Source organism: Hypanus sabinus, chromosome 29, assembly GCF_030144855.1.
Source record: "Hypanus sabinus isolate sHypSab1 chromosome 29, sHypSab1.hap1, whole genome shotgun sequence".
NCBI lineage: Eukaryota > Metazoa > Chordata > Chondrichthyes > Myliobatiformes > Dasyatidae > Hypanus > Hypanus sabinus.
In genome coordinates, this window is record NC_082734.1 from 28,305,836 (window position 1) to 28,331,898 (window position 26,063).

General features: G+C 45.2%; 1 protein-coding gene across 2 annotated transcripts in view; it reads right to left on the bottom strand.

Moving 5' to 3' along the window:
• Window positions 1-639: 639 nt before the first annotated feature.
• The window catches only part of LOC132383171 (guanylate-binding protein 1-like), a 43,899-nt gene continuing 18,475 nt past the window's right edge, over window positions 640-26,063 (bottom strand). For both annotated transcript variants that reach the window (XM_059954042.1, XM_059954043.1), the window contains 6 exons: window positions 20,126-20,292; window positions 19,375-19,620; window positions 6,167-6,447; window positions 5,370-5,582; window positions 3,929-4,025; window positions 640-1,441 (listed from right to left, as the gene is read on the bottom strand). In XM_059954042.1, coding sequence (XP_059810025.1) covers window positions 1,266-1,441; window positions 3,929-4,025; window positions 5,370-5,582; window positions 6,167-6,447; window positions 19,375-19,620; window positions 20,126-20,292 — 1,180 coding nt within the window. In that variant the 3' untranslated portion in view covers window positions 640-1,265. The remainder of the gene's footprint in view (window positions 1,442-3,928; window positions 4,026-5,369; window positions 5,583-6,166; window positions 6,448-19,374; window positions 19,621-20,125; window positions 20,293-26,063) is intronic.

The window sequence follows — 26,063 nt, forward strand, 5'->3', positions numbered from 1 at the left end:
AAGAAATGGATACGAGCCAGCTTTGTGTGCATGGGCTGTGGGAGGGTATTGAGTGGTTGGGGTGGAGGAAGTAGGTGGTGTGGGAGAATGTAGATAGACTCTGGGAGGGAATTCAATCGGGGGGGGGGGAAGAGAGGCCGTGGGCTACAGGAGAGTATTCAGTAGGTGCGGAAATGCTGGTGATGGGGGAGTGTCTGTGGGCTGCAGGAGGGGATTCAGCATGTGGGGAGAGTTGGTAATTGAGAAGAGTCTGTGGGCTGTGTGAGGGGATTCAGTAGGTGGGGGAGTTGGTGATGAGTGAGACAGTCTGTGAGATTATGGAGTGGGCTCAGTGGGTGGGGAGAACTGGTTATTGGACAGTGTGTCCATCAGCTATGGGAGAGGATTCAATGAGTTGGGGAAGAGTTGGTGATGAGGGAGCATACATGGAATGTGCAAAGTGATTTGGTGGTGTGTGGGGAGCTGGTAATTGGTGAAATTGTTTATGAACTGCTGGAGTCAGTTCAGTGGATGGTGGGAGAGTGACTGGGCAAAGCGTCCATAGGCTGTGGGAGGGAGTTCGGTAGGTGAGAACAGTCGGTGATAGGGGAGAATGTCCATGGGCTGTGGGAGGGGATTTGATGGGGGAGGAGTCAATGATGGAGGAACGTGTCTGTGGGGTGTGGGAGGGGATTTAGTGATGGGGGTGAGTGTGCATTTACTGTAGGGGATTAAGTCAGTGGGGAGAGTCAGTCATGGGGGACAGTGTCCGTCGGCTGTGTGAGGGGATTTAGTGAGTGGGACATATTACACCGGCTCAGTCACATCCCTGGGGTTCTGAGATTCACCATCTGGAATCTGACCCCACTTTAAATGTTCCAGGGTGTGCCCCAGATATCCGGCTGGAGATTGGATGTGGAATGTGTGTGGTGGACAATATTTGGGGTCCAGTTCACTGATCAGACTGAGGAGTGAGTGGCTGGAAGCTGTTCGGGATGTCACAGGATTGGTGCTGTGAACACATTTCCAAATGTACACATTTTTTGACTGCTTTCCTGCGATGGATACAATTTTGCCACAGCACCTACCACAGTTACCTGCTCTGAAATAATCTCAGTACTTCATAGAAACATATAATACCTACATCACAATACAGGACATTAGTTGGGCCAAACATTTCCTTTCCTCATGGAACTCAATTCTGTTGCCTCTTCATATTTTCCCTTTGGGTTGTCGTACCTCTGCTGAGCCCTTTGTGCATCCTCCATCCTGCCTTCATCTTTGATCTACTCCATGGTTTCCTTCGGCTCCTCCACGGTGCACGTTTTACCCTCCTCAAACCTCCTGAGCTGCTCCGTGATCTCATTATCTCTGCAATTATCATTATCATTATCAAATTCCTTCCTCTTCTGCTCCATCTTCTCCTTCTCACGTTTCACCCTTGAGAGCTCCTCTTCCAAAGCTGACAAAAGGGGCAGAGGATGAATTGGTTAGTCTATGCAGAGAGTGGTGAAGGGGTAATTTCTTGATGTGTGTGTGACAGGACACTGAGAGGGAGATTCACTCACTGTTCAGCCTAAGACAACACACAGAAAATGCTGGAGGAACTCAGCAGGTCAAGCAGCATCTATGGAAATGAATAGACAGTCAACGTTTCAGCTGCGTCCTGGTTTCAGGACTGAGAGGGAAGGAGGAAGATGCCAGAATAAAAAAGTAAGGTGAGGGGAAAGAAACTAGCTGGAAGTTGACAGGTGAATCCAGGTGGGTGGGAAAGGTCAAGGGCTGAAGAGGAAGCAATCTGATAGTAGAGGAGAGTGAACTATCTGAGAAAGGGAAGAAGGAGGGAACTCAGGGTAGTAATAGGCAGGTGAGAAGTAGTAAAAGGTCAGGGTGGGGAATAGAGGAGGGATTGGTGGGAAATTGGTTTACCAGAAGGAAAAATCAATATTCATGCCATCAGGTTGGAGTCTTCCCAAATGGAATATAAATGTGTTGTTCCTCTACTCTGAGCATCGCCTCTTCTTGGCTCAAGAGGATACTATGGACTGATATATCAGAACAGTAATTGGAATTGGAATTAAAGTGTTTGGCCATTGGTAATTCCTACTTGTGGTGGATAGTGCAGAGGTGCTCAACAAAGCAGTGCCCCAATTTACAATGGGTCTCACCAATCTAGAGGCTGCATCGGGAGCACCAGACACAATAGATGACCCCGGCAGATCTGCAGGTGAAGTATTGTCTCACCTGGAAGGACAGCACTGAATGGAGATGATGGTGGAGGTGAATGGGCAGGTGTAGTCGTTAGACTGCTTGCACGGTTATGTGCCCAGAGGGAAATGTTTGGGGGTGGAGTGGGGAGACTAATCGATAAGGGAATTGTGGATGGAGCAATCCCTGCAAAGAGTGGAGGGAGAGGGTGGTAAAGATATGTTTAGTGATAGGATCCCATTGGAGATGGTGGAAGTTGCAGAAGATGATGTATTGGATGCAGAGCATCCTGGGGTGATAGGTAAGGACAAGAAGAACTCTATCACTGTTAATCCTGCGGGAAGATGGGGTAAGTGTGGACCCCAGCTCCCCAACTACCTCAAGTACCTGTCCCCCTGCAGACGGAAACCACTCATAGATGACACATGCATTCTTCTCTCTGCAGTGGGTGTCCCAAACCCAGCAGCTTGTTCCTTCTCCAACACAATCCTGACCCCAAGATCAGTGGTGGAGGAATCCTCAGATAACTCAGGGAAATCTGAGCCTGTTGGGGACCACAGGGGAGGGACTCTCGCCACATCAGGCATCAAATTGAAGGATGGATTCATTGTTCCTGGCTCTGGCAGTCCATACAGAGCCACATCCTGAGGTAGAGAGGAGCAACTCTCCTCATCGCAACCCTTCGCACAGTCTCTGAACCCTGGTAAACAAGTCCAGGGAAAATATTCCTTGTTCAGAAATGGGCAGCTCTCGGCTTACTCTGGAGTCTGAACTAATCACAACCTTTATGGTCTGTGTGCTCCTTGTTACCACATTCGCTACCCCAGCAGCAACACTGGGAGGTCCCCCAACCACAGGAGCACTCTTAACCTACCCCATGAGAGGGGTCATATCCCACGGCATTTTTCCATTTCCATTACCCACAACCAAGATCGGGGTAAATGCTGGGGTTCCACTCCTGCAGTCATCATCCCACAATGTAAACAACACATACAAAATGCTGGTGGAACACAGCAGGCCAGGCAGCATCTATAAGGAGAAGCACTGTCAATGTTTCAGGCTGAGACCCTTCGTCAGGACACTGTGTCCTGACGCAGTGCTTTTCGGCCTGAAACGTCGACAGGGCTTCTCTTTATAGTTGCTGCCTGGCCTGCTGTATTCCAGCAGCATTTTGTGTGTGTTGTTTGAATTTCCAGCATCTGCAGATTTCCTCGTGTTTGATCCCACAATGTAACCTGTGCTTCCAATCTAAACTATCAAATTCCTCTCTCATCCCTTGTTTTTCTTCCTTGTTTTGGCACAATACACCAGGTTTTAGATCAAACTATTGACTCTCCATTTATATAAATGTAGATATTTTGCTCGAGTTCCAATGACATCATATGCCAAGTCCTTCTGTTTTCTCTGCACCTATATCTCTTCAACAAGGAGTACCCGCTCCTCACTGATTACCCCTACTCCAGCCTCAATTCTACCTCCTGCTCTTGGGCACCCCACCCTGGATTTCTATTTATGTTCTTCGAGAGACACAACACCAACTTTTTCTTCATGTGATCATGTCCAAGAATATTAGTACACCCCTCCTTGATCTCACTATGACTTTGGTCCTTCTGATGAACACTGAGGTGAAGTATCCAGCAGGAATGTTTCACATTTTTAGTTTTCAGACTTGAAGAGTTAATTTTAAATCTCGGGTTGCACCCTGACTTGAAAATTTTGAACATTGTGTTTATCTTCTCACCAGAGGAATGCTGTGCTAGATTGACCTCCTCCATCTTTTGTTTCTGTTCTAGATGAGCTGCTTCATCTCCTAGGAACTGAGTGAGGAAGGCACAATCCTACAGAGAAGAGAAAATACAATAATTCATGTCCAATTCTCTCCCAACACACCAGTCCACAAGAGACCAGAGACAGGCTCTCACTATCAAATGTGTAGTGCTGGGGATTGATACACATGTAGGGAACTCCTCTTATCAATCGACAGGGAATTGGTTAAAACTACAAATGGAAATGATGTACAATTTTATCGTGGCCTTGGATGAAGGCAGAAAAGGTTTTAAATGACAAGCATAAGTTGTAAAAATGACACACAGAGGTGATAGAGACATATGTTTTGTGAATGGACTCACATCAAGCAGATTGAGCATAATATGGAAACATGATAAATAGATGCATATTATCGAAATGGGAGAGTTTGTGAAGTTCTGAGATGTGAAGGTATCTGGGTGCCCTAGTGCAAGGTTTGCAAAATGTTTGTGTGTAAGTAAATGGGAGAGATAGAGTGTGTAACAAAACTAGAAGGGTGATTGAAGAATACCAGGTTTTGGTGAGATTGCATCTGGAATATGGACTGTATAGGTCTCTTTTAACATTAACACATTTGAAGCAGTTCAGAGGTGGGTTCCTGTACTGATACCTGGAAGGACTGATTATTTTACTAGAGAAGATAGCACATGCTGGGACTAGAAACTTCAGTGGGAACACCCAGAACTAGGATTCCCAGACTGGATAGTTAGTGTATGGGGGAAGGTCATGAATCACAAAGCTGAGTTAGATAAACAGGTAGCTTGATCAACAGAGATATGAGACAACATTTTTTCTCTCAATGGATGTTTAGTTTTTGGAACTCTCTCCATTGATGCTCAGTGGAAGCAGATTTCTTAAGGGAGATATTGAAAGGCTCTTGAAAACCAGTGTAGAGAGATAATTCCCACAGCCCATGGATACTCTCTCCATTACTGATTCTCCAACCATTGAATTCCTTCCCACATCCCACATACATCTCCTCATCACAAACTCTTCCCTCCCACAGAATCACCTCCTATTGTTCCACAGACACTCACCCCATCACTAACAAACCCCACCCACTGAAATTTATACCACAGCCCTATAGACACTACCCCAATCACTGAAAAACCCCACCACTGGAACTAACTCCATCACTGACAAACCCCTCCCAATGAAGCTCCATCCATAACGCACCATAACTGGTTTTCCAATCCAATCTCACTCCACCCAGAATATCCCATTCCAGATTTTACAGAGTATGGAAAACAAATTCACATTTGTTGGGTGAATGGAAAAAGGCAGAGGGGAGAGTTTTCTGAATCCATGTAAGGCAGAGGAAAGAAAAGCTATGAGAATTGAAAAGTAAATGCTTTGCTGTAAAATATTCAACACACCTGCATACAATTCTTAGTCATTTCTCTATACTCATTGAGGCTGTTATCAGTATCCTTCCTCAGCTTCTGGAAACCACCAGGTTCCCGGTAATATCCGGATGTCAGTTTTGTTGCAATTGCTAACAGTTTATCTTTTAGATGTGTCTCACATTCCTTTTGTAACTTATCCTTGATTTTGGCCTTGACAGACTTGTAAATAGAAATCATCTTCTCCTGGGAGTGAAAGGAAGACGTACAGTAAATTGGGATACTAAATAGTGTACACCAACCAGTGTCTCTCAGTTCCTTTCTCTCAGGTGGAAATCTGTACACTGATCTCTCTCCCTCTCCCTCTCCCTCTCCCTCTCCCTCTTCCTCTCCCCTCACCCCCCATCTGTACACTAATTAGTAGTGATCTGCATACAAGCAGGTGTCTCTTTGCCACATTCACTCGGAGTGAACTATATTGTTCAGTGTCTTTCAGACCCTCTCTCTCAAGGGGAGATCTGAACACTGACCACTGTCTCTCAGCCAGTCTCTCTCAGTGAGAAATCTGTGCACTGACTATATCTCTGAGTCATTCTCTTTCATGGAGAGTCTGTACACTGACTGTGTTTCTGAGTCACTCTGTCTCTCAGGGAGAGATCTGTATTCTAATCACACTCAGGATGACCTGCGCAATCTGGTGTCTCTCAATCCCTCACTTTCAGGATGATGACTATGCACTCTGTCTCTCAGTCTATGTCTGTATGGGTTGGGTCCAGGGACTGGTGTTCGGAGATGAGATAGTTGGTAATCACTGAACATTAGAAGCTCACCTCCAGCTGTTGGATGTATTTGCCGCTGTTGTTCTTCATAGATCTTTTGTGGAAGATATCGACTGCTTCTTTGCTCTTCGTATTGTTATACTCATTGAGTTCACTCAGAGTATGGGTGACAGGTTCTAAGAATTTATTCATTTCATCTTCATAGAATTTCAGGGCTTCAACTACCACTGATTCGTTTGCCAACTCCGCCAATTTGGCGACATTGCTCTCCACATGCGGTAGGACCCCATCCGCCATCATCCGCACGTACGCCTCAGTCAATTCAACAAATCCTGTGTGGTATGTTTCTGGAGATCAGTGCCTGGGGATCTGATCACAACCTCAATCCCCACTCTCCATATCACAATGTATTCAACCCCTTCTCATTCATTTCCAATGGGACCCTACCCCCTCCAATTCTCTCCAATCATTCATACTCCCAAAGGGACCCCAACCCCACAGTCCACGCTCCCAATAGAACCCCATTCCTTCCCATTCAAAGTGGAGGGATGGGTTAGTAAGTTTGCTGATGACACAAATGTTGGAGGTATTGTGGATAGTGTGGACAGCTGTCAGAGGTTACAGCGGGACATTGATAGGGTGCAAAACTGGGCTGAGAAGTGGCAGATGGAGTTTAACACAGATATGTGTGAAGTGGCTCATTTTGGTAGGTCAAGTATGATGGCAGAATATAGTATTAATAGTAAGACACTTGGCAGTGTGGACAATCAGAGGGATCTTGGTGTCCGTGTCCATAGGACGCTCAAAGCAGCTGTGCAGGTTGACTCTGTGGTTAAGAAGGTGTATGGTGTAAGAAGGTCTTCATCAATCGTGGAATTGAATTTAGGAGCTGAAAGGTAATGTTGTAGCTATATAGGACCCTAGTCAGACCCCACTTGGAGAACTGTGCTCAGTTCTGTTCGCCTCACTACAGGAAGGATATGGAAACCATAGGAAGGGTGCAGAGGAGGTTTACAAGGATGTTGCCTGGATTGGGGAGCACAACTTATGAGAATAGGTTGAGCGAACTTGGCCTTTTCTCCTTGGAGTGACAGAGGATGAGAGGTGACGCGATAGAGGTATATAAGATGATGAGAGGCATTGATCATGTAGATAGTCAGAAGCTGTTTCCCAGGGCTGAAATGGTTGCCACAAGAGGACACGGGTTTAAGGTGCCGGGAAGTAGGTACAGAGGAGATGTCATTGATTTCATCGAACTTCCAGTATTTCCTATCCCCGACCATTCTACATTCCCCTTTCCCTTGCTTACCTTATCTCCTTGCATGGCCATCACCTTACTCTGGTGCTCTTTCTTTCTTCCACAGTTTTCTGTCTTTTACTATTAGATTCCCCTTTTCCCAGTCCTGTATTTCTTTCACCAATCAACTTCCCAGCTCTTTGCTTCACCCCTCCCCCTTTCTGGTTTCACCTTTCACCTTGAGTTTCTCCCTCCCCTCCAACCATCTTCCAACTCTGACTACGCATCTTTTTTTCTCCCCCTCCTGTCCTGCTGACTGTTTTTGGCCCAAATTTCTGACTGTACTCTTGTCCATAGATGCTGCCTGGCCTGCTGAGTTCCCCAACAATCTTGAGTGTGTTGACACACATTCCCATCTATATTCCCAATGGGATCCCAACCGCTTCCAATTCACTTCCATTGTGCTGACTTCCAATGGGATTCCAACCCTTTCCCATTCAATCGCACGCTCTGTAATCCCATGTACTCCAATAGTATATGCACATTCCAGTTGAGAGTTTTGGGCTGAGACACTTCATCAGGACTGGAAAGGAGTCAGAATAAAAATGTGGGGGTGGGTGGAGGAAGAAGTAGTCCAAACTGGCAGATGATTGGTGGAACCAGGATTGGGGGAGGTAGTGAAGTAAAGAGCTGGGCTGTTGATTGGCAAAAGGGATAAAGGGTTGGAGAAGGGCGGAGCTGATATGAGAGGACTAAAGGCCATGGAAGAAAGGGAAAGGGGAGGAGCACCAAAGGGAGCTGATGGGCAGGTAAGGAGTTGGAGAAATTTATGTCCATGCTATCAGATTGGAGCTACCCTGATGGACTATAAGGTGTTGTTCCGCCAACTTCAGTATGGCCTCATTGTGGCAATACAGAAGGCCATGGAGTGACATGTAAGAATGGGCAAGGGAAGTACAATTTAATTGGGTTGCCACCGAGAAATCCCACTTTTTGTGGCAGACAGAGTGATGGTCATCAGTATGATTGCATGAACATTGATATCTCAAACTTCCAGCAACTGCCATGCACCTCATCTCCTTAATCATTCCCCATTCTTGTTTCCTGCTTACATCCGCTCTTCTTACCTGCTCCAAACCCTTCCCTTTCTTACATCTTCCAACCTCTCCTCTCATATTCCCCCTTCTCCAATTTTTTTATCTGTCATCAATCAACTTCTCAGGTCTTTTCTCTCCCCCCCCCCAGTATCACCTATCACCTGCCATGCTGTACTTCTTTCTCCACTCCCTCCACCTTCCTATTCTGATATCTCCCCTTCCTTTCCATTCCTGATGAAGAATCTTGGCACAAAACCTTGACTGTCTACTCCTTTCCATAGATGTTGCCTGGACTGCTGAGCTCCTCCATTATTTTGTATTAGTTGCTTTGGATTTCCAGCATCTGCAGATATTCTCATGCCAGGTTAATTTGTTATACCATAAGAGCATAAGACATAGGGGCAGAAGTCAGCAATTTGGCCTATCGAGTCTGCTCCACCATTAAATCATGGGCTGATCCAATTCTTCCAGTCATCCCCATTCCCCTGCCTTCTACCCATACCCTTTGATGCCCTGGCTAATCAAGAATCTCTGCCTTTAGTGCACACAGTGGCTTGGCCTCTAGAGCTACTGGTGGCAACAATATCTACAGATTTACCACTGCCTGCCTAAAATAATTTCTCTGCCTCTCTGTAGTAAATGGACGTCCTTCAATCCTGAAGTTGTGCCTTCTTGTCCTAGACTCCCCTACCGTTGGAAATAGCTTTACCACATCTAATTTGTTTAGGCTTTTTAACAATCAGAATGTTTCTATGAGATCCCCCTTTATCATCGGGGTCTCTCTTCCCGCCATCACGGACACTTACACTACACGCTGCATCCGAAAAGGAAACAGCATTATGAAGGACCCCATGCACCCCTCATACAATCTCCTCTCCCTCCTGCCATCTGGGAAAAGGCTCCGAGGCATTCGGGCTCTCACGACCAGACTATGTAACAGTTTCTTCCCCCAAGCTATCAGACTCCTCAATACCTGAAGCCTGCCCTGACACATTGCCCTACTGTCCTGTTTATTATTTATTGTAGTGCCAATATTGTTTTGTGCACTTGATGCAGTCCAGTGTAGGTCTGTAGTCTAGTATAGCTTTCTCTATGTTTTTTTTAATTACGTAGTTCAGTCTAGTTTTTTGTACTGTGTCATATAAACCATGGTCCTGAAAAATGTTGTCTCATTTTTACTATGCACTGTACCAGCAGTTATGGTCGAAATGACAATAAAAGTTGACTTGACTTGACTTGATTCTCCTAAACTCTAGGGAATACAGCCCTAGAGCTACCAGTCGTTCCTCATATGGTAACTCTTTCAGTCCTGGAATCATTCTCGTGAATCTTCTCTGAACCCTCTCCAATGTCAGTATAACCTTTCTAAAATAAGGAGCCAAAAACTGCACACAAGACTCCAAGTTTTGGAGTGCCTTACGGAACCTCAACATCACATTCCTGGTCTTATATTCTATACCTCTAGAAATGAATGCCAACATTGCATTCGCTTTCTTCACCACTGACCCAACCTAGAGGTTAACCTTTAGGGTATCCTGCACAAGCACCTTCAAATCCCTTTACATCTCTGCATTTTGAATTCTCTCCTCATCTAAATTGTCTGCCCATTTATTTCTTCCACCAACGTGCATGACCATACACGTTCCAACATTGTATTTTATTTGCCACTTCTTTTCCCATTGCCCTAAACTAAGTCTCTCTGTTTCCTCAACACTACCTGCTCCTTGTATCATTGTATCTTTGTATCATCGGCAAATTTAGCCACAAAACCATAGTCCAAATCATTGACATACATCATAAAAAGCAGCTTTCCCAACACCGACCCCTGTAGAACTCCACTGGTAATGAGTAGCCAGCCAGAATAGGATCCCTTTATTCTCACTCACTGTTTTCTGCCGATCAGCCAATGCTCCACCCATGCTAGTAACTTCCCTGTAATTCCATGGGCTCTTAACTTGCTAAGCAGCCTCATGTGCAGCACCTTGTCAAAGGCCTTCTGAAAATCCAAGTACTGCATCTCTGTCAACTGCATCTCGTTTGTCTATCCTGCTTGTAATTTCCTCAAAAAATTGCAGTAGGTTTGTCAGGCAGGATTCTCCTTGCAGGAAACTGTTGAACAGTGGGATCTGGCAATACAGATACAAGGTTCCCTAAAGATGGTGTCACAGGTACATTGGCCTTTATAAATCAAGGTATTGAGTATAAGAGTTGGAATGTTATGCTGAGGTTGTATAAGGCATTAGTGAGACCGAATTTGGAGTATTGTGTGCAGTTTTGGTCACCTAATTACAGGAAGGATATTAATAAGGTTGAAAGAGTGCAGAGAAGGTTTACAAGGATGTTGCCAGGACTTGAGAAACTGAGTTACAGAGAAAGGTTGAATAGGTTAGGACTTTATTCCCTGGAGCATAGGAGAATGAGGGGTGATTTGATAGAGGTGTATAAAATTATGATGGATATACATAGAGTGAATGTAAGCAGGCTTTTTCCACTGAGGCTAGGTGAGAAAAAAAAGAAGACATGGGTTAAGGGTGAAGGGGAAGAAGTTTAAAGGGAACATTGGGGGGGTGCTTCTTCACACATGGAGTGGTGAGAGTGTGGAATGAGCTGCTAGATGAAGTGTTAATTGTGGACTCATTTTTAAAATTTAAGAAAAACTTGGACTGATACTTGGATGAGAGGTGTATGGAGGGATATGGGCCAGATGCAGGTCAATGGGACTAGGCAGAAAAATGCTTCGGCACAGCCAAGAAGGGCCAAAAGGCCTGTTTCTATGCTGTAATGTTCTATGCTCCTATACAAACCATGCTGGTTTTGGCCTATCTTGTCATGTGCCTCCAGGTACTCCGTAATCTCATCCCTAACAGTTGATTCCAACAAGTTCCCAACCAGTGATGTCAGGATTACATGTCTATAGTTTCCTTTCTGCTGCCTCCCACCCTTCTTAAATAGTGGAGTAACATTTGCAATTTTCCAGTCATCCGACACAATGACAGAATCTATCGATTCTTGAAAGATCATCATTAATACCTCCGCAATCTCTCCAGCTAATTCTTTGAGAAGCTGAGGGTGCATTCCATCAGGCCCAGGAGATTTATCCGCCCTCAGATCATTAAGCTTCCTGAACACCTTCTCAGTCATAGTTTTCACTGCCCATAATTCACTTCCCTGACACTCTTGAATATTCAGTATACTTCAGGTGATTTCCACTGTGAAGGCGGATGCAAAATATGCATTCAGTTCCGCTGCATCTCTCATTACAATATCTGCAGCATCATTTTCTATCGGTCCTATAACTACTCTCGACTCTCATTTACCCCTTATATACTCAAAAATGCTTTTCATACCTTCTTCTGTATTAGTCACCATCTTCTTTTCATAATTCATCTTTTCTTTTGGAATGACCTTCTTAGTTTCCTCCTGCAAGTTTCTAAAAAGCTTCCCAGTCATCTATCTTCCTACTAGCTTTGGCTTTCTTGTATGCTCTCTCTATTACTTTCACTTTAGCTCTCACTTGTAAGCCATGCTAGTGTCCTCCTTCTTATTTGGAATATATCTGTCTTGCACTTCCCTTATTTTTCACAGAAACTCCAGCCATTGTTGCTCTGCTGTCCTTCCTGCTAGAGTCCCTTTCAGCAACTTTGGCCAGTTCCCCTCTCATGCAATTGTAATTTCCTTTATTCCACTGAAATAGCGACACATTGGATTTTAGTTTCTCCTTCTCAAATTTCAATGTGATCTTGATCATATTGTGATCAGTGTTCCCTAACGGTTCCTTAACATTAACCATATAACCAATTACAGCATGGAAACAGGCCAGCTCAGTCCTTCTAGTCCATTCCGAACACTTACTCTCACCTAGTCCCACTGACCAGCACTCAGACCATAACCCTCTATTCTTTTCCTGTCCATTTACCCATCCAATTTTACTTTAGTTACAATACTGAACCTGCCTCTACCACTTCTACTGGAAGCTTGTTCCACACAGCTACAACTCTCTGAGTAAAGAAGTTCCCCCTCATGTTACCCCAAACCTTTTGCCCCTTAACTCTCAACTCCTGTCCTCTTGTTTAAATCTCCCCTACTCTCAATGGAAAAAGCCAATCCATGTCAACTCTATCTATCCCCCTCATAATTTTAAATACCTCTATCAAGTCCCCCCTCAACCTTCTACGCTCCAAAGAACAAAGACCCAACTTGTTCAATCTTTCACTGTAACTTAGGTGCTGTAGCCCAGGTAACATTCTAGTAAATCTCCTCTGTACTCTTTCTATTTTGTTGATATCTTTCCTATGATTCGGTGACCAGAACTGTACACAATACTCCAAACTTGGCCTCACTAATGCCTTGTACAATTTTAACATCACATTCCATCTCCTATACTCAATACTCTGATTTATAAAGGCCAGCATACCAAAAGCTTTCTTCACAACCCTATCCACACGAAATTCCACCTTTAGGGAACTATGCACCATTATTCCTAGATCACTCTACTGCACTCCTCAATGTCCTACCATTTACCATGTATGTCCTATTTTGATTATTCCTACCAAAATGTAGCACCTCACATTTATCAGCATTAAACTCCATCTGCCATCCTTCAGCCCACTCTTTTAACTGGCCTAAATCTCTCTGCAAGCTTTGAAAACCTACTTCATTATCCACAATGCCACCTATCTTAGTATAATCTTCATACTTACTATTCCAATTTTCGACCACATCATCCATATCATTAATGTATATGACAAACAAGATTGGACCTAGTATAGATCCCTGAGGCACACCATTAGTCACCAGCCTCCAACCTGACAAACAGTTATCCACCACTACTTTCTGGCATCTCCCATCCAGCCACTGTTGAATCCATTTTACTACTTCAATATTAAAACCTAACAATTGAACCTTCCTAACTAACTTTCTGTGTGGAACCTTGTCAAAGGCCTTACTGAAGTCCATGTAGACACCATCCACTGCTTTACCCTCATCAACTTTCGTAGTAACCTCTTCAAAAAATTCAATAAGATTTGTCAAACATGAACTTCCACACACAAATCCATGTTGACTGCTTCTAATCAGATCCTGTCTATCCAGATAATTATATATAGCATCTCTAAGAATACTTTCCATTAATTTACCCACCACTGACGTCAAACTTGCAGGCTGATAATTGTTAGGTTTACTCTTAGAACTCATTTTAAACAATGGAACCACATGAGAAATACGTGAATCCTCCAGCACCATACCCATTTCTGTCAGAGCACCTGCTAGTTCTACACTAACTTCCCTCAAGGCAATCCTGCCAGGATATATCCTGCCAGGATCCGGAGACTTATCCACTTTTATATTCTTTAAAAGCTCCAGTATTTCCTCTTCTTTAATCATCATAGTTTCCAGAACTACCATACTTTTTTCCCTTACCTTACACAATTCAATATCCTTCTCCTTAGTGAATACCAAAGAAAAGAAATCGTTCAAAATCTCCCCCATCTCTTTTGGCTCCACACATAGCTGTCCACTCTGCTTCGCTAAGGGACCAATTTTATCCCTCACTATCCTTTTGCTCTTAATATAGCTGTAGAAACCCTTTGGATTTATTTTCACCTTACTTGCTAAAGCAACCTCATATCTTCTTTTAGCTTTTCTGATTTATTTCTTAAGATTCTTTTTACATTCTTTATATTCCTTGAGCACCTTATTTATTCCATGCTGCCTATATTTATAGTAGATCTCTCTCTTTTTCTGAACCAAGTTTCTGATATCCCTTGAAAATCATGGCTCTCTCAAACTTTTAACCTTTCCTTTCTACCTAACAGGAACATAAAGATTCTGTACCCTCAAAATTTCACCTTTAAATGACTGCCATTTCTCCATTACATCCTTCCCATAAAACAAATTGTCCCAATCCACTCCTTCTAAATCCTTTCGCATGTCCTCAAAGTTAGCCTTTCTCCAATCAAAAATCTCAACCCTGGGTCAAGTCCTATCCTTCTCCATAATTATATGGAAACTAATGGCATTGTGATCACTGGACCCAAAGTGCTCCCCAACACATACCTCCTTCACCTGACCTAACTCATTCACTAACAGGAGATCCAACACTGCCCCTTCTCTAGTTGCTACCTCTATGTATTGCTGCAAAAAACTATCCTGCACACATTTTACATACTCCAAATCATCCAGCCATTTAACAGAATGGGCTTTCCAGTCTATGTGTAGAAAATTAAAATCTCTCACAATCACAACCTTGTGCTTACTACAAATATCTGCTATCTCCTTACAAACTTCTCCAATTCTCTCTCCCCATTAGGTGCTCTATAATACACCCCTATATGTGTTATTACACCTTCCCCATTCCTCAATTCCACCCAAACTCTCCCTAGATGAGCCCTCTAATCTATCCTGCCAAAGCACCACTGTAACATTTTCTCAGACAAGCAATGCAACACCTCTCCACCTTGTCCCTCCAATTCTATCACACCTGAAGCAACGAAATCCAGGAATATTTAGCTGCCAATCACACCCCTCCTGCTACCATGTTTCACTAATAGCTACAACATCATACATAATTCCAGGTATCAATCCATGCTCTAAGCTCATCCACCTTTCTTATAATGTTCCTAGCATAAGAATAAATGCATTTAAGGAACTCTCCACCTCTTCCTCTCTGCTTATCCCTAACAGTGCAAACAACTTCATTATCTTTTTCTTCCTTCTCCCCTACATCTTCAGTCTGAGTGCTCCCCTTCTCTATCACCTGCCTATCCTCCTTCACATACTGTCTACTAGCTTTCTCTATTTGTGAACTAACCTCCTCTCCCCTAGTTTCTTCAAATTAATTCCCACCCCCCACCTTTCTCGATTAAAGACTCCCCAGTAGCCTTAGCAAATCTCCCTGCCAGGATATTGGTCCCCCGGAATTCAAGTATAACCCGTCCTTTTTGTACAGGTCACACCTGCCCCAAAAGAGGTCCCACTGATCCAGAAACTTGAAGCCCTGTCCCCTGCTGCAATCCCTCAGCCATGCATTTATCCTCCACCTCATTCCATTCCTACTCTTTCTGTTGCGTGGCACAGGCAGTAATCCCAAGATTACTACCTTTGTGGTCCGTCTTCTCAACTTCCTTCTTAACTCCCTATATTCTCCTTTCAGGACCACTTCCCCTTTCTTACCCTTGTCATTGGTACTTATATGCACCATGACCTCTGACTCCTCATCCTCCCACTTCAGGATATCTTGGATGTGATCAGAAACATCCTGGAACCTGGCACCAGGGAGGCAAACTAACATCCGGACCACCTGATTGCATCCACAGAATCTGACCCCCTGACTAGAGAGTCCCCTATTACTACTGCCTTCCTCTTCCTTTCCCTACCCTTCTGAGCTACAGGGCTGGAATCTGTGCCAGAGGCATGGCCACTGTTGCTTCCCCCAGGTAGGCTTTCCCCCCCAACAGTACTCAAACAGGAGTACTTATTGTCAAGGGGTACAGCCACTGGGGTACTCTCTAGTACCTGACTCTTCCCCTTCCCCCTCTTAACTGTGACCCACCTATCTGCCTCCCATGGCCCCGGTGTGACCACCTGCCTGTAACTGCTCTCTATTAACTCCTCACTCTCTCTGACCAGACGAAGGTCATCGAGCTGCAGCTCCAGTTCCCTAACACAGTCCCTTTGGATCTGCAGCTCAGCACACCTGGTGCAGATGTGGATGTCTCTCTTATCACCTCCAGAGCATTGCACAACACCCAACCCAGCACAGCCAATCCCCTAGTGTGTTGTTGTCTGGCGTACTGACCTCTACCTGGCCGAGGCACTGCGACAGCTCTCTGATACCTCCTCTTATTTACCCCTTGATCATGACCCCACTAAGGAGCACCAGGCCATCGTCTCCCATACCATCACCAACCTTATCAGCTCTGTGGATCTCCCATCCACTGCCACCTACCTCATAGTTCCCACAACCCGCACTTCCTGTTTCTACCCCCTACCCAAGATCCACAAACCTGCCTGTCCAGGTAGACCTATTGTCTCAGCTTGCTCCTGCCCCACTGATCTCATTTCTGCATACCTTGACTGTCTTATTCCCCCTTGTTCAATCTCTTCCCACCTATGTTCATGACACTTCTCATGCTTTGAATTTTTTCAATGATTTTAAGTTCCCAGGCCCCCACCGCCTTATTTTCACCATGGACATCCAGTCCCTATATACCTCCATCCCCCACCAAGATCTTCGCTTCTTCTCGGATTCCAGACTTAACCAATTCCTCTCTACCACCACCACTCTCCTCCGTCTGGCAGAAATAGTTCTTACTCTCAATAATTTCTCCTTTGGCTCCTCCCACATCCTCCAAAACAAGGGTGTAGCCATGGGTACCCATATGGGTCCCAGTTATGCCTGCCTTTTTGTTGACTTTGTGGAACAGTCCATGTTCCAAGTCTATACAGGTATCCATCCCCCTCTTTTCCTTCGCTTCATCAATGACTGCATTGGCAGTGCCTCCTGCATGCATGTTGAGCTCGTTAATTTCATTAACTTTGTCTCCAACTTTCACCCTGCCCTCAAATTTACCTGGTCCATTTCCGACACCTCCCTCCCCTTTCTTGATCTTTCTGTCTCCACCTCTGGAGATGGCTTATCTACTGATATCTACTTTAAGCCTACAGACTCTCACAGCTACCTAGACTATTCCTCTTCCCAAGCTGTCTCTTGCAAAAATGCTATCCCCTTCTCACAATTCCTCCGTCTCCACCGCATCTGCTCTCAGAATGAGGCTTTTCATTCCAGGACAAAGGAGAGGTCTTCCATTTTTAAACAAAGGGGCTTCCCTTCGTCCACCATCAACTCTGCTCTCAAGAGCATCTCTCCCATTTCCTGCACATCTGCCCTCATCCCATCCACCCGCCACCTCACTCGGGATAGGGTTCCCCTTGTCCTCACCTACCACCCCACCAGCCTCCAGGTCCAACATATAATTCTCTGTAACTTCCACCTCCTCCAACGGGATCCCACTACCAAGCACATCTTTCCCTCCCCCACCTTCTGCTTTCCGCAGGGATCACTCCCAACGCGACGCCCTTGTCCACTCATCCCCCCCCATCCCTTCCCACTAATCGATCTCCCTCCTGGCACTTATCCTTGTAAGCAGAACAAGTGCTACACCTGCCCTTACACTTCCTCCCTCACCACCATTCAGGGCCCCAGACAATTCTTCCAGGTGAGGCGACACTTCACCTGTGAGTCGGCTGGTGTGATATACTGCGTCCAGTGTTCCTGGTGTGGCCTTTTATAGATTGGTTAGACCCGATGCAGACTGGGAGACCATTTCGTTGAACGCCAACGCTCGGTCCGCCAGAGAAAGCAGGATCTCCCAGTAGCCACACATTTTAATTCCACGTCCTATTCCCATTCTGATATGTCTATCCGTGGCCTCCTCTACTGTCAAAATGAATCCAAACTCAGGCTGGAGGAACAACACTTTATATAGCGGCTGGGTAGCCTCCAACCTGATGGCATGAACATTGACTTCTCTAACTTCCATTAATGCCCCTCCTCCCCTTCTTACCCCATCCCTGACATATTTAGTTGCTTGCCTGTTCTCCATCTCCCTCTGGTGCTTCCCCCCCCCCCCACCTGTCTTTCTCCCGAGGCCTCCCATCCCATGATCCTTTCCCTTCTCCAGCTCTGTATCACTTTCACCAATCAGCTTTCCAGCTCTTAGCTTCATCCCACCCCCTCTGGTCTTCTCCTATCATTTTGCATTTCCCCCTCCCCCCCACTACTTTCAAATTTCTTACTATCTTTCCTTTCAGTTAGTCCTGATGAAGGGTCTCAGCCCGAACATCTCCTTATAGATGCTGCCTGGCCTGTTGTGTTCCACCAGCATCTTGTGTGTGTTGTTGGGCTCAAAAATAATTTGTTCTAAGTAGCATCCCTTAGACATTCTACAAATTTTCTCCTTTGAGGTCCAGTACTGACCTGGTTTTCCCAATCCACTTTCATGTTAAAATCCTGAACGATTATCATGACATTCCCTTTCTGACATGCCTTTTCTATCTCTTGCTGTAATTTGTAATCCACATCTGGCTGCTGTTTGGAGGCCTGTATACAACTGCCATTACGGTCCTTTTACCCTTACCATTTCTTAATTCAACCTTCCGATCCTATACCATCCCTTTCTAATGACTTACTATTATTTCTTATACACAGGGCCACACCATCCCCTCTGCCTACAGGTCTGTCCTTCCGATACACTGTATATCCTTCAACTTTCAGCTTCCAATGGCAGCCAACCTTTAGCCAAGTTTCAGAGGGCCTCACACCATCATACTTGCTAATCTGTAGCTGAATTTCAAGATCATCCATTTTATTTCTTATGTTACATGCATTCAAATATAAGACTTTCAGTCCAGTATTTGTTGTTTTCTGTTTTAACTGCACCATGCCTCTATTGCCCTGTAACTCATCCTACTGGCTGAGATTATGCCTCATCTCCTCCCTGTCCTTTCTATCACCTTTGTTGCACGCTATCTTTGATTTATTTCTGATTTCTCCTTCCTCAGCCCTATCACTCGAGTTCCGATCCCCCTACCAAATTAGTTTAAAACCTCTATAACAGCTCTATTAAATCTGTCTGATCCGATATTGGACCCCTTTTGGTTGAGGTGTAACCTGTTCTTTTTGCAAGGTCTCCCACAGAAGATGCCCCAATGATCCAGGAATCTGAAGCCCTGTCCCCTACTCCAGTCTCTCAGCCACGCATTAACATGCCTGATCAGGCTATTCTTGCACTCGTTAGCACGTGGCACAGGTAGCAATCCTGAGATTACTACCATGAAGATCTTGCTTTTCAGTTTCCTACCCAAATCCCTGAACTCTCTCTTCTTTATACTGAAGAGAGTTGGAAAGGTTTTGCACAGTTACTCACTCCTGCCCGTGACCGGCTGACCCCCAAGAACTCTCTTGACTTTCTTATGGTTGTGAATGTAATCAATGAGCTTCTGCCGCTCCGTAACAAAATCCTCATCCAGATCCTTGTCCTCCAGTTCCTGGAGCTTCTTGAGTTTCTTCCCGGATGTGGGAATGGGAAATGCAAAGCAGCAACGTGAGGGAAAGTTATCACGGATACACCTGCGGAGTTCATTATATTCCTTGTCCTTCTCACTGATCTCACCTGTAAAACAGAACCAGGAATCAGGCAGGAATCACACTTACTGAGTCTGTTCTCCCATTCCCAGCATGGTGACTGTTACCCACAGGACTGTGGGGAGGAATGGGGAAGGACAGGAAGGAAACAGAGGGGAGGCAGTTTGCGAGATGTGATGGTGAGGGACGTGTGGGAGGGGCATCAAGTACATTGCATTTTGGTCATGATGAAACTTTGATGATGAAGGTGGTGTCAATGGGGTGGGAGTGGTGCATTTATACCATCAAACCAGAGGACGGTGTCCATTGGATTCAGGTTATTGCAGGGAAGTGTGAAATAATGTGAATAGGAAAGGGGAATGCAGAGTAAGTGGGGAATGAGAGATGTGAATGGACTGGGAGACCCAGGATTGTGTGTTGCCTCTTTCTCCACCACACCCTGACACATTGACTTCAACTCTGCTCCCTCCCTTCTCTGGCTCCTATCCAAGTTCATCCCATCTCCTCAGAGACTGGCAATGCCACATACTCACTGTCCTTCAGTTTCAGACTGTACTCTAGGTACTCATTTGGAGTCACATCTTTTCCATCAATTGTCATATCCAGTGTCAAATCACGGATCACCCAGACAATTTCAGGGAAATCACAGTCATCGTGCTGGGAATTCATCTGGATCCACGTAGACAGTTTGGTCACAGAACTGGGAGCAACATCAAGGATAATGGAATGAATGGTTGGCAGGAAAATGGTGAGGAATGTCAGCCACTGTCCAGATCTTCCCCTGAGACAGATTTACTGACAGAACTGGGCAGTGTACAGATCTCCTGTCACAAGAGAAAGACTAAGTGGCAACGGTTGGAGTACAGATCTGCCCCTTAATGAAAGATAGACTAAGAGACACTGATCAATGGACAGATCTTCTGCTGAGTGAGAGGGACTGGAGATCCCTCTTAGTGGAAGAGACACCAGTCATGATGGAGATTTCTCCCTGACAGAGAGAGTCCAATAAATAATAGACAAAGCTATTGGCAGTTGAGAGCCCTGGGTGTTAAGGATTATTTTAACTTGGGTCATAAAATGTGGACGTGTCTTTATTCAGGTACAGACAGCTGGGATCAAGTGAATCATTGAATACATATAGAGGATGCCAGATTAGACTTAGGATGGAAACTTAGAGGGAAGAAGTGAGCTTGAGGTGACAGGTCTGTCGGGAAATGGCCTGGTCGAGGAAAGTGCCTGGTGTGAAAAGTGCTAATCTTTGGCTCGAGAGTCTTCAGCAAGGAGACTACGCCAGGCACAATTGGAGAGGGTGAAGACATGACCTCTAAGCTGATACAATGTGCTGCATGCATGATGTGGGACCAATCAGTGTCAAGGACACTGACGGTGCCCCCGGCTGCTACAGCTGTGGAAAGTGTGTCCAGATTCAGCTTCTGAAGGAGCATGTTGCAGCACTGAAGAAAGAACTAGATGACCTCAGGTTCGTCCGCGAAAAAGTGAGTTTTCTGGACAGGACCTACAGTGAGGCCGTTACACCGAGGATACCAGAAGAGAGAAAGGGGGCAACGATGAGGAAGGAAAGGATGCTTGAAGTACTGGAGACCCCGGGGGATGTACACCTCGTAAACAGATTCCCCCTCCTGGAAGCTGTCAGAACAGAAGGTACTGCCAGTCTGAGAGGCGGACAGGTCTGCGAGACAAAAATTGGTGCAGAAGCAGAGCCGAGGAGTCAAACATCAGGAAGAGCCGTGGTAGTAGGGGACTCCATAGTAAGAGGTACGGAAAGGGGTTTCTGCGGCAACAGGCGAGATTTAAGGATGGTGTGTTGCTTCCCTGGTGCTAAGATCCAGGTCAACATGGACCGATTGCAGGGAATCCTCAAGGGTGAAGGTGAACAGCTGGAAGTGGTAGTGCATGTCGGCACAAATGACATCGGAAAGAAGAGGAAGGACATTCTGCAGCGGGACTTCAGAGAACTGGGAAGAAGGCTGAAAAGCAGAACTTCTAGGGTGGTTATCTCTGGTTTGCTTCCAGTTCCTCGTGCTGGAGAGGGCAGGAACAGGGAGATAATGGATCTGAATGTGTGGCTGAGGAACTGGTGCAGGAAGCAAGGATTTACATTCTTGGACCACTGGGATCTGTTTTGGGGTAGGGATGAATTGTACAAAAGGGACGGGTTGCACCTTAATAGGCGGGGGACCAGCATTCTGGCAGACAGGTTTGTGTTTAACACAGATGTGTTTAAACTAAGTAGTGGGGGGAGGGGATGAACTGGAAATATACAGATGGAGTTAAGGGGAAAGTGAAAATAAGAAAAGTTAAAAAGGACAACAGAATCAATGGAGTAGAAAGCTCAAGAAGAGATCATACAGTATGGCCAAGTGAAAGAGGAATTGATATGAAAGGAGAGGGGAGTACCGAATTAAAAGTATTATATATGAATGCACGAAGTATAAGGAATAAAGTAGATGAGCTTGAGGCTCAGATGGAAATTGGCAAGTACAATGTTATGGGAATAACAGAGACATGGCTTCAAGTGGACAGAGCCTGGGAAATGAATTTTCAGGGATATACATCTTATCGAAAGGACAGACTGACTGGCAGAGGGGGTGGGGTGGCTCTGTTGGTGAGGAATGATATTCAGTCCCTTGAGAGGGGGTACATAGAATCAGGGGAAGTAGGGTCAGTATGGATATAACTGAGAATTTCTAAGGGTAGAAAGACCCTATTGGGAGTTATCTACAGGTCCCCAAACAGCAGTCTGGATGTAGGGTGTAAGTTGGATGAAGAGTTAAAATTGGCATGTCACAAAAGTAATGATACAGTTGTCATGGGGAATTTCAACATGCAGGTAGACTGGGAGAATCAGAATGGTACTGGACCCCAAGAAAAGGAGTTTGTGGAGTGCCTCTGTGATGGATTCTTAGAACAGCTTGTACTGGAGCCTACCAGGGAGAAGGCAATTCTAGATTTAGTGTTGTGCAATGAACTGGATTTGATCAGGGACCTCGAGGTAAAGGAGCCATTAGGTGGTAGTGACCATAATATGATATGTTTTAACCTACAATTTGAGAAGGAGAAGGGGAAATCGGATGTGTCAGTATTACAGTTGAACAAAGGGAACTATGGAACTATGAGGGAGGAGCTGGCCAAAGTTCAATGGAACAATACCCTAGCAGGGAAGACAGTGGAACAACGATGGTAGGTATTTCTGGGAATAATGCAAAAGGTGCAGGATCGGTTCATTCCAAAGAGGAAGAAAGATCCTAAGGGGAGTAAGAGGCGGCTGTGGCTGATGAGGGAAGTAAAGGACAGTATAAAAATAAAAGAGAAGAAGTATAACATAGCAAAGATGAGAGGGAAGCCGGAGGACTGAGAAGCTTTTAAAGAGCAAAAGAAGATAAAAAAGGCAATACGTGGAGAAAAAATGAAGTATGAAGGCAAACTAGCCAAGAATATAAAGGAGGATAGTAAAAGCTTCTTTAGGTAAGTGAAAAGCAAAAAAATAGTTAAGACCAAAATTGGGCCATTGAAGTCAGAAACGGGTGAATTTATTATGGGGAACAAGGAAATGGCAGATGAGTTGAACAGGTACTTTGGATCTGTCTTCACTAGCGAAGACACAAACAATATCCCAGATGTAATAGTGGCCGAAGGAACTAGGGTAATGGATGAACTGAATGAAATTTATATTAGGCTAGAAACGGTGTTGGATAGATTGTTGGGTCTGAAAGCTGATAAGTCCCCAGGACCTGATGGTCTGCATCCCAGGGTACTTAATGAGGTGGCTCTAGAAATCGTGGACGCATTGGTAATCATTTTCCAATGTTCTATAGATGCAGGATCAGTTCCTGTGGATTGGAGGGTGGCTAATGTTGTCCCACTTCTCAAGAAAAGAGAGAGAGAGAAAACAGGGAATTATAGACCGGTTAGCCTGACGTCAGTAGTGGGAAAGATGCTGAAGTCAATTATAAAAGAGAAAATTACAACACATTTGGATAGCAGTAGAAGGATCAGTCCAAGTCAGCATGGATTTATGAAGGGAAAATCATGCTTGACTAATCTTCTGGAGTTTTTTGAGGATGTACCTATGAAAATGGACAAGGGAGAGCCAGTGGATGTAGTGTACCTGGACTTCCAGAAAGCTTTTGATAAAGTCTCACATAGAAGATTAGTGGGCAAAATTAGGGCATAAGGCACTGGGGGCAGAGTACTGACATGAATTGAAAATTGGCTGGCTGACAGGAATAAAAGAGTAGCGATTAACGGGTCCCTTTCGGAATGGCAGGCTGTGACCAGTGGGGTACCACAAGGTTTGGTGCTGGGACTGCAGCTGTTTACAATTTACATTAATGATTTAGATGAAGGGATTAAAAGTAACATTAGCAAATTTGCCTGCGACACAAAGCTGGGTGGCAGTGTCAGGAGGATGTTATGAGAATGCAGGGTGACTTGGACAGGTTGGGTGAGTGGGCAAATGTATGGCAGATGCAGTTTAATGTGGATAAATGTGAGGTTATCCACTTTGGTGGCAAGAACAGGAAGGCAGATTACTATCTAAATGGAGTCATTAGGAAAAGGGGAAGTGCAACGAGATCTAGGTGTTCTTGTACATCAGTCAATGAAAGCAAGTATGCAGGTACAGCAGGCAGTGAAGAAAGCTAATGGCATGCTGGCCTTTATAACAAGAGGAACTGAGTATAGGAGTAAAGAAGTCCTTCTGCAGCTGTACAGGGCCCTGGTGAGACCCCACCTGGAGTGTTGTGTGCAGTTTTGGTCTCCAAATTTGAGGAAGGACATTCTTGCTATTGAGGGAGTGCAGCGTAGGTTCACAAGGTTAATTCCCGGAATGGCGGGACTGTCATATGTTGAAAGATTGGAGCGACTGGGCTTGTATACACTGGAATTTAGAAGGATGAGAGGGGATCTGAATAAAACATATAAGATTATTAAGGGATTGGACACGCTGGAGGCAGGAAGCAGAACTGCTGTGTATTCTGTTTCACAGAGACCTGGCTCTCCCCTGCCACCCTCGACTGTGCCAACTGACCAGAGGGATTTTCAATCCATTGGATGGATCGCATGGTGTCTTCGGGTAAGACGAATGGAGGTGGAGTCTGCCTACTGATCAACACTGCATGGTGCTTGGACACAGTGGCACTGACAAGCTCCTGCAGTCCGGACCTGGAGCATCTGTTGGTGAAGTGTTGTCCTTATTATCTGCCATGGTAGTTCACCTTGGTCATACTGACAGCGGTCTACATTCCCCCCCAGGCGGACGTGGAGTGTGCTGTGTATACACTGTATGCTAACATCAGTGAACTTGAGACCAGGGATCCGGAGGCTTTGCTCATTACAGCTGGGGACTTTAACCAGGCCAACCTCAGAAAAGAGCTGCCAGAGTTATACCAACATGTCTCCTGCTCCATTAGAGGTCCGAATATACTTGACCACTGCTGCACAGCAGTCAAGGATGCCTACCGTTCCGTCCAACGACCACACTTTGGAAAATTGGACCATCAGGCCGTACTCCTCCTTCCGGATTACAAACAGAAACTGAAGCGGGATGTCACGGTGTCAAAAGTGATGTCCTGTTGGACAGAGGAAATGGATGAGGTCCTCCGTGACTACTTTGAATCGGTGGACAGGTTAGTATTCAAGGACTCAGCAGCTAACCTCTCTGAGTATGCCTCAGCTGTCATGGACTTCATCTGGAAATGCAGAGGACTGTATGTCTCGCAATACAATCTGGGTATTCCCTAATCGGAAGCCTTGGATGAATTATGAGGTCCAGTTCCTTTTGAAGGCTAGAGCTGTGGCTTTTAGGTCCGGAGACACCAGGGTCTAAATGAGATCACTGGGCACAAAGAAAAGGCTGGGAATATCAATAACTGTAGCGCTTCTCTTCCTGATGAACTTAATGTATTCTACACAAGGTTTGAACAGAAGAGGAGCATCCCGCCCCCTCTGGATGAACTGAACCTGGTGGCATTAAGATTCATCATCACCGAGAAAGACGTTAGAAGAGCCTTCCTGAAGATAAACTCAAGGAAGGTGATGGGCCCAGATGGCATCCCGGGACGGGTTCTTCGGGCCAGTGCAAGCAAGCTAGCTGGAGGGTTTGCTGACATCTTCAACTGCTCCCTGCTTCAGTCTAAGATCCACTCATGTTTTAAGAAGGCAATGATAATCCCGGTGCCGAAGAAAAGCAAGGTGGCATGTCTGAATGACTACCGACCTGTGGCTCTGACATCAATTGCTATGAAGCGCTTCGAGTGATTGGTTATGGCGCACATCAACCATAACCTACCGGTCAACCTCGACGCTTTCCAATTCGCCCACCGGAGCAACAGATCAATGGCAGATGCCACCTCTCTGGCACTACATTACTCCTTAGAACACCTGGAGAATAAAGATGCATATGTAAGGCTCCTTTTCATCAACTACAACGCTGCCTTTAATACCATCATT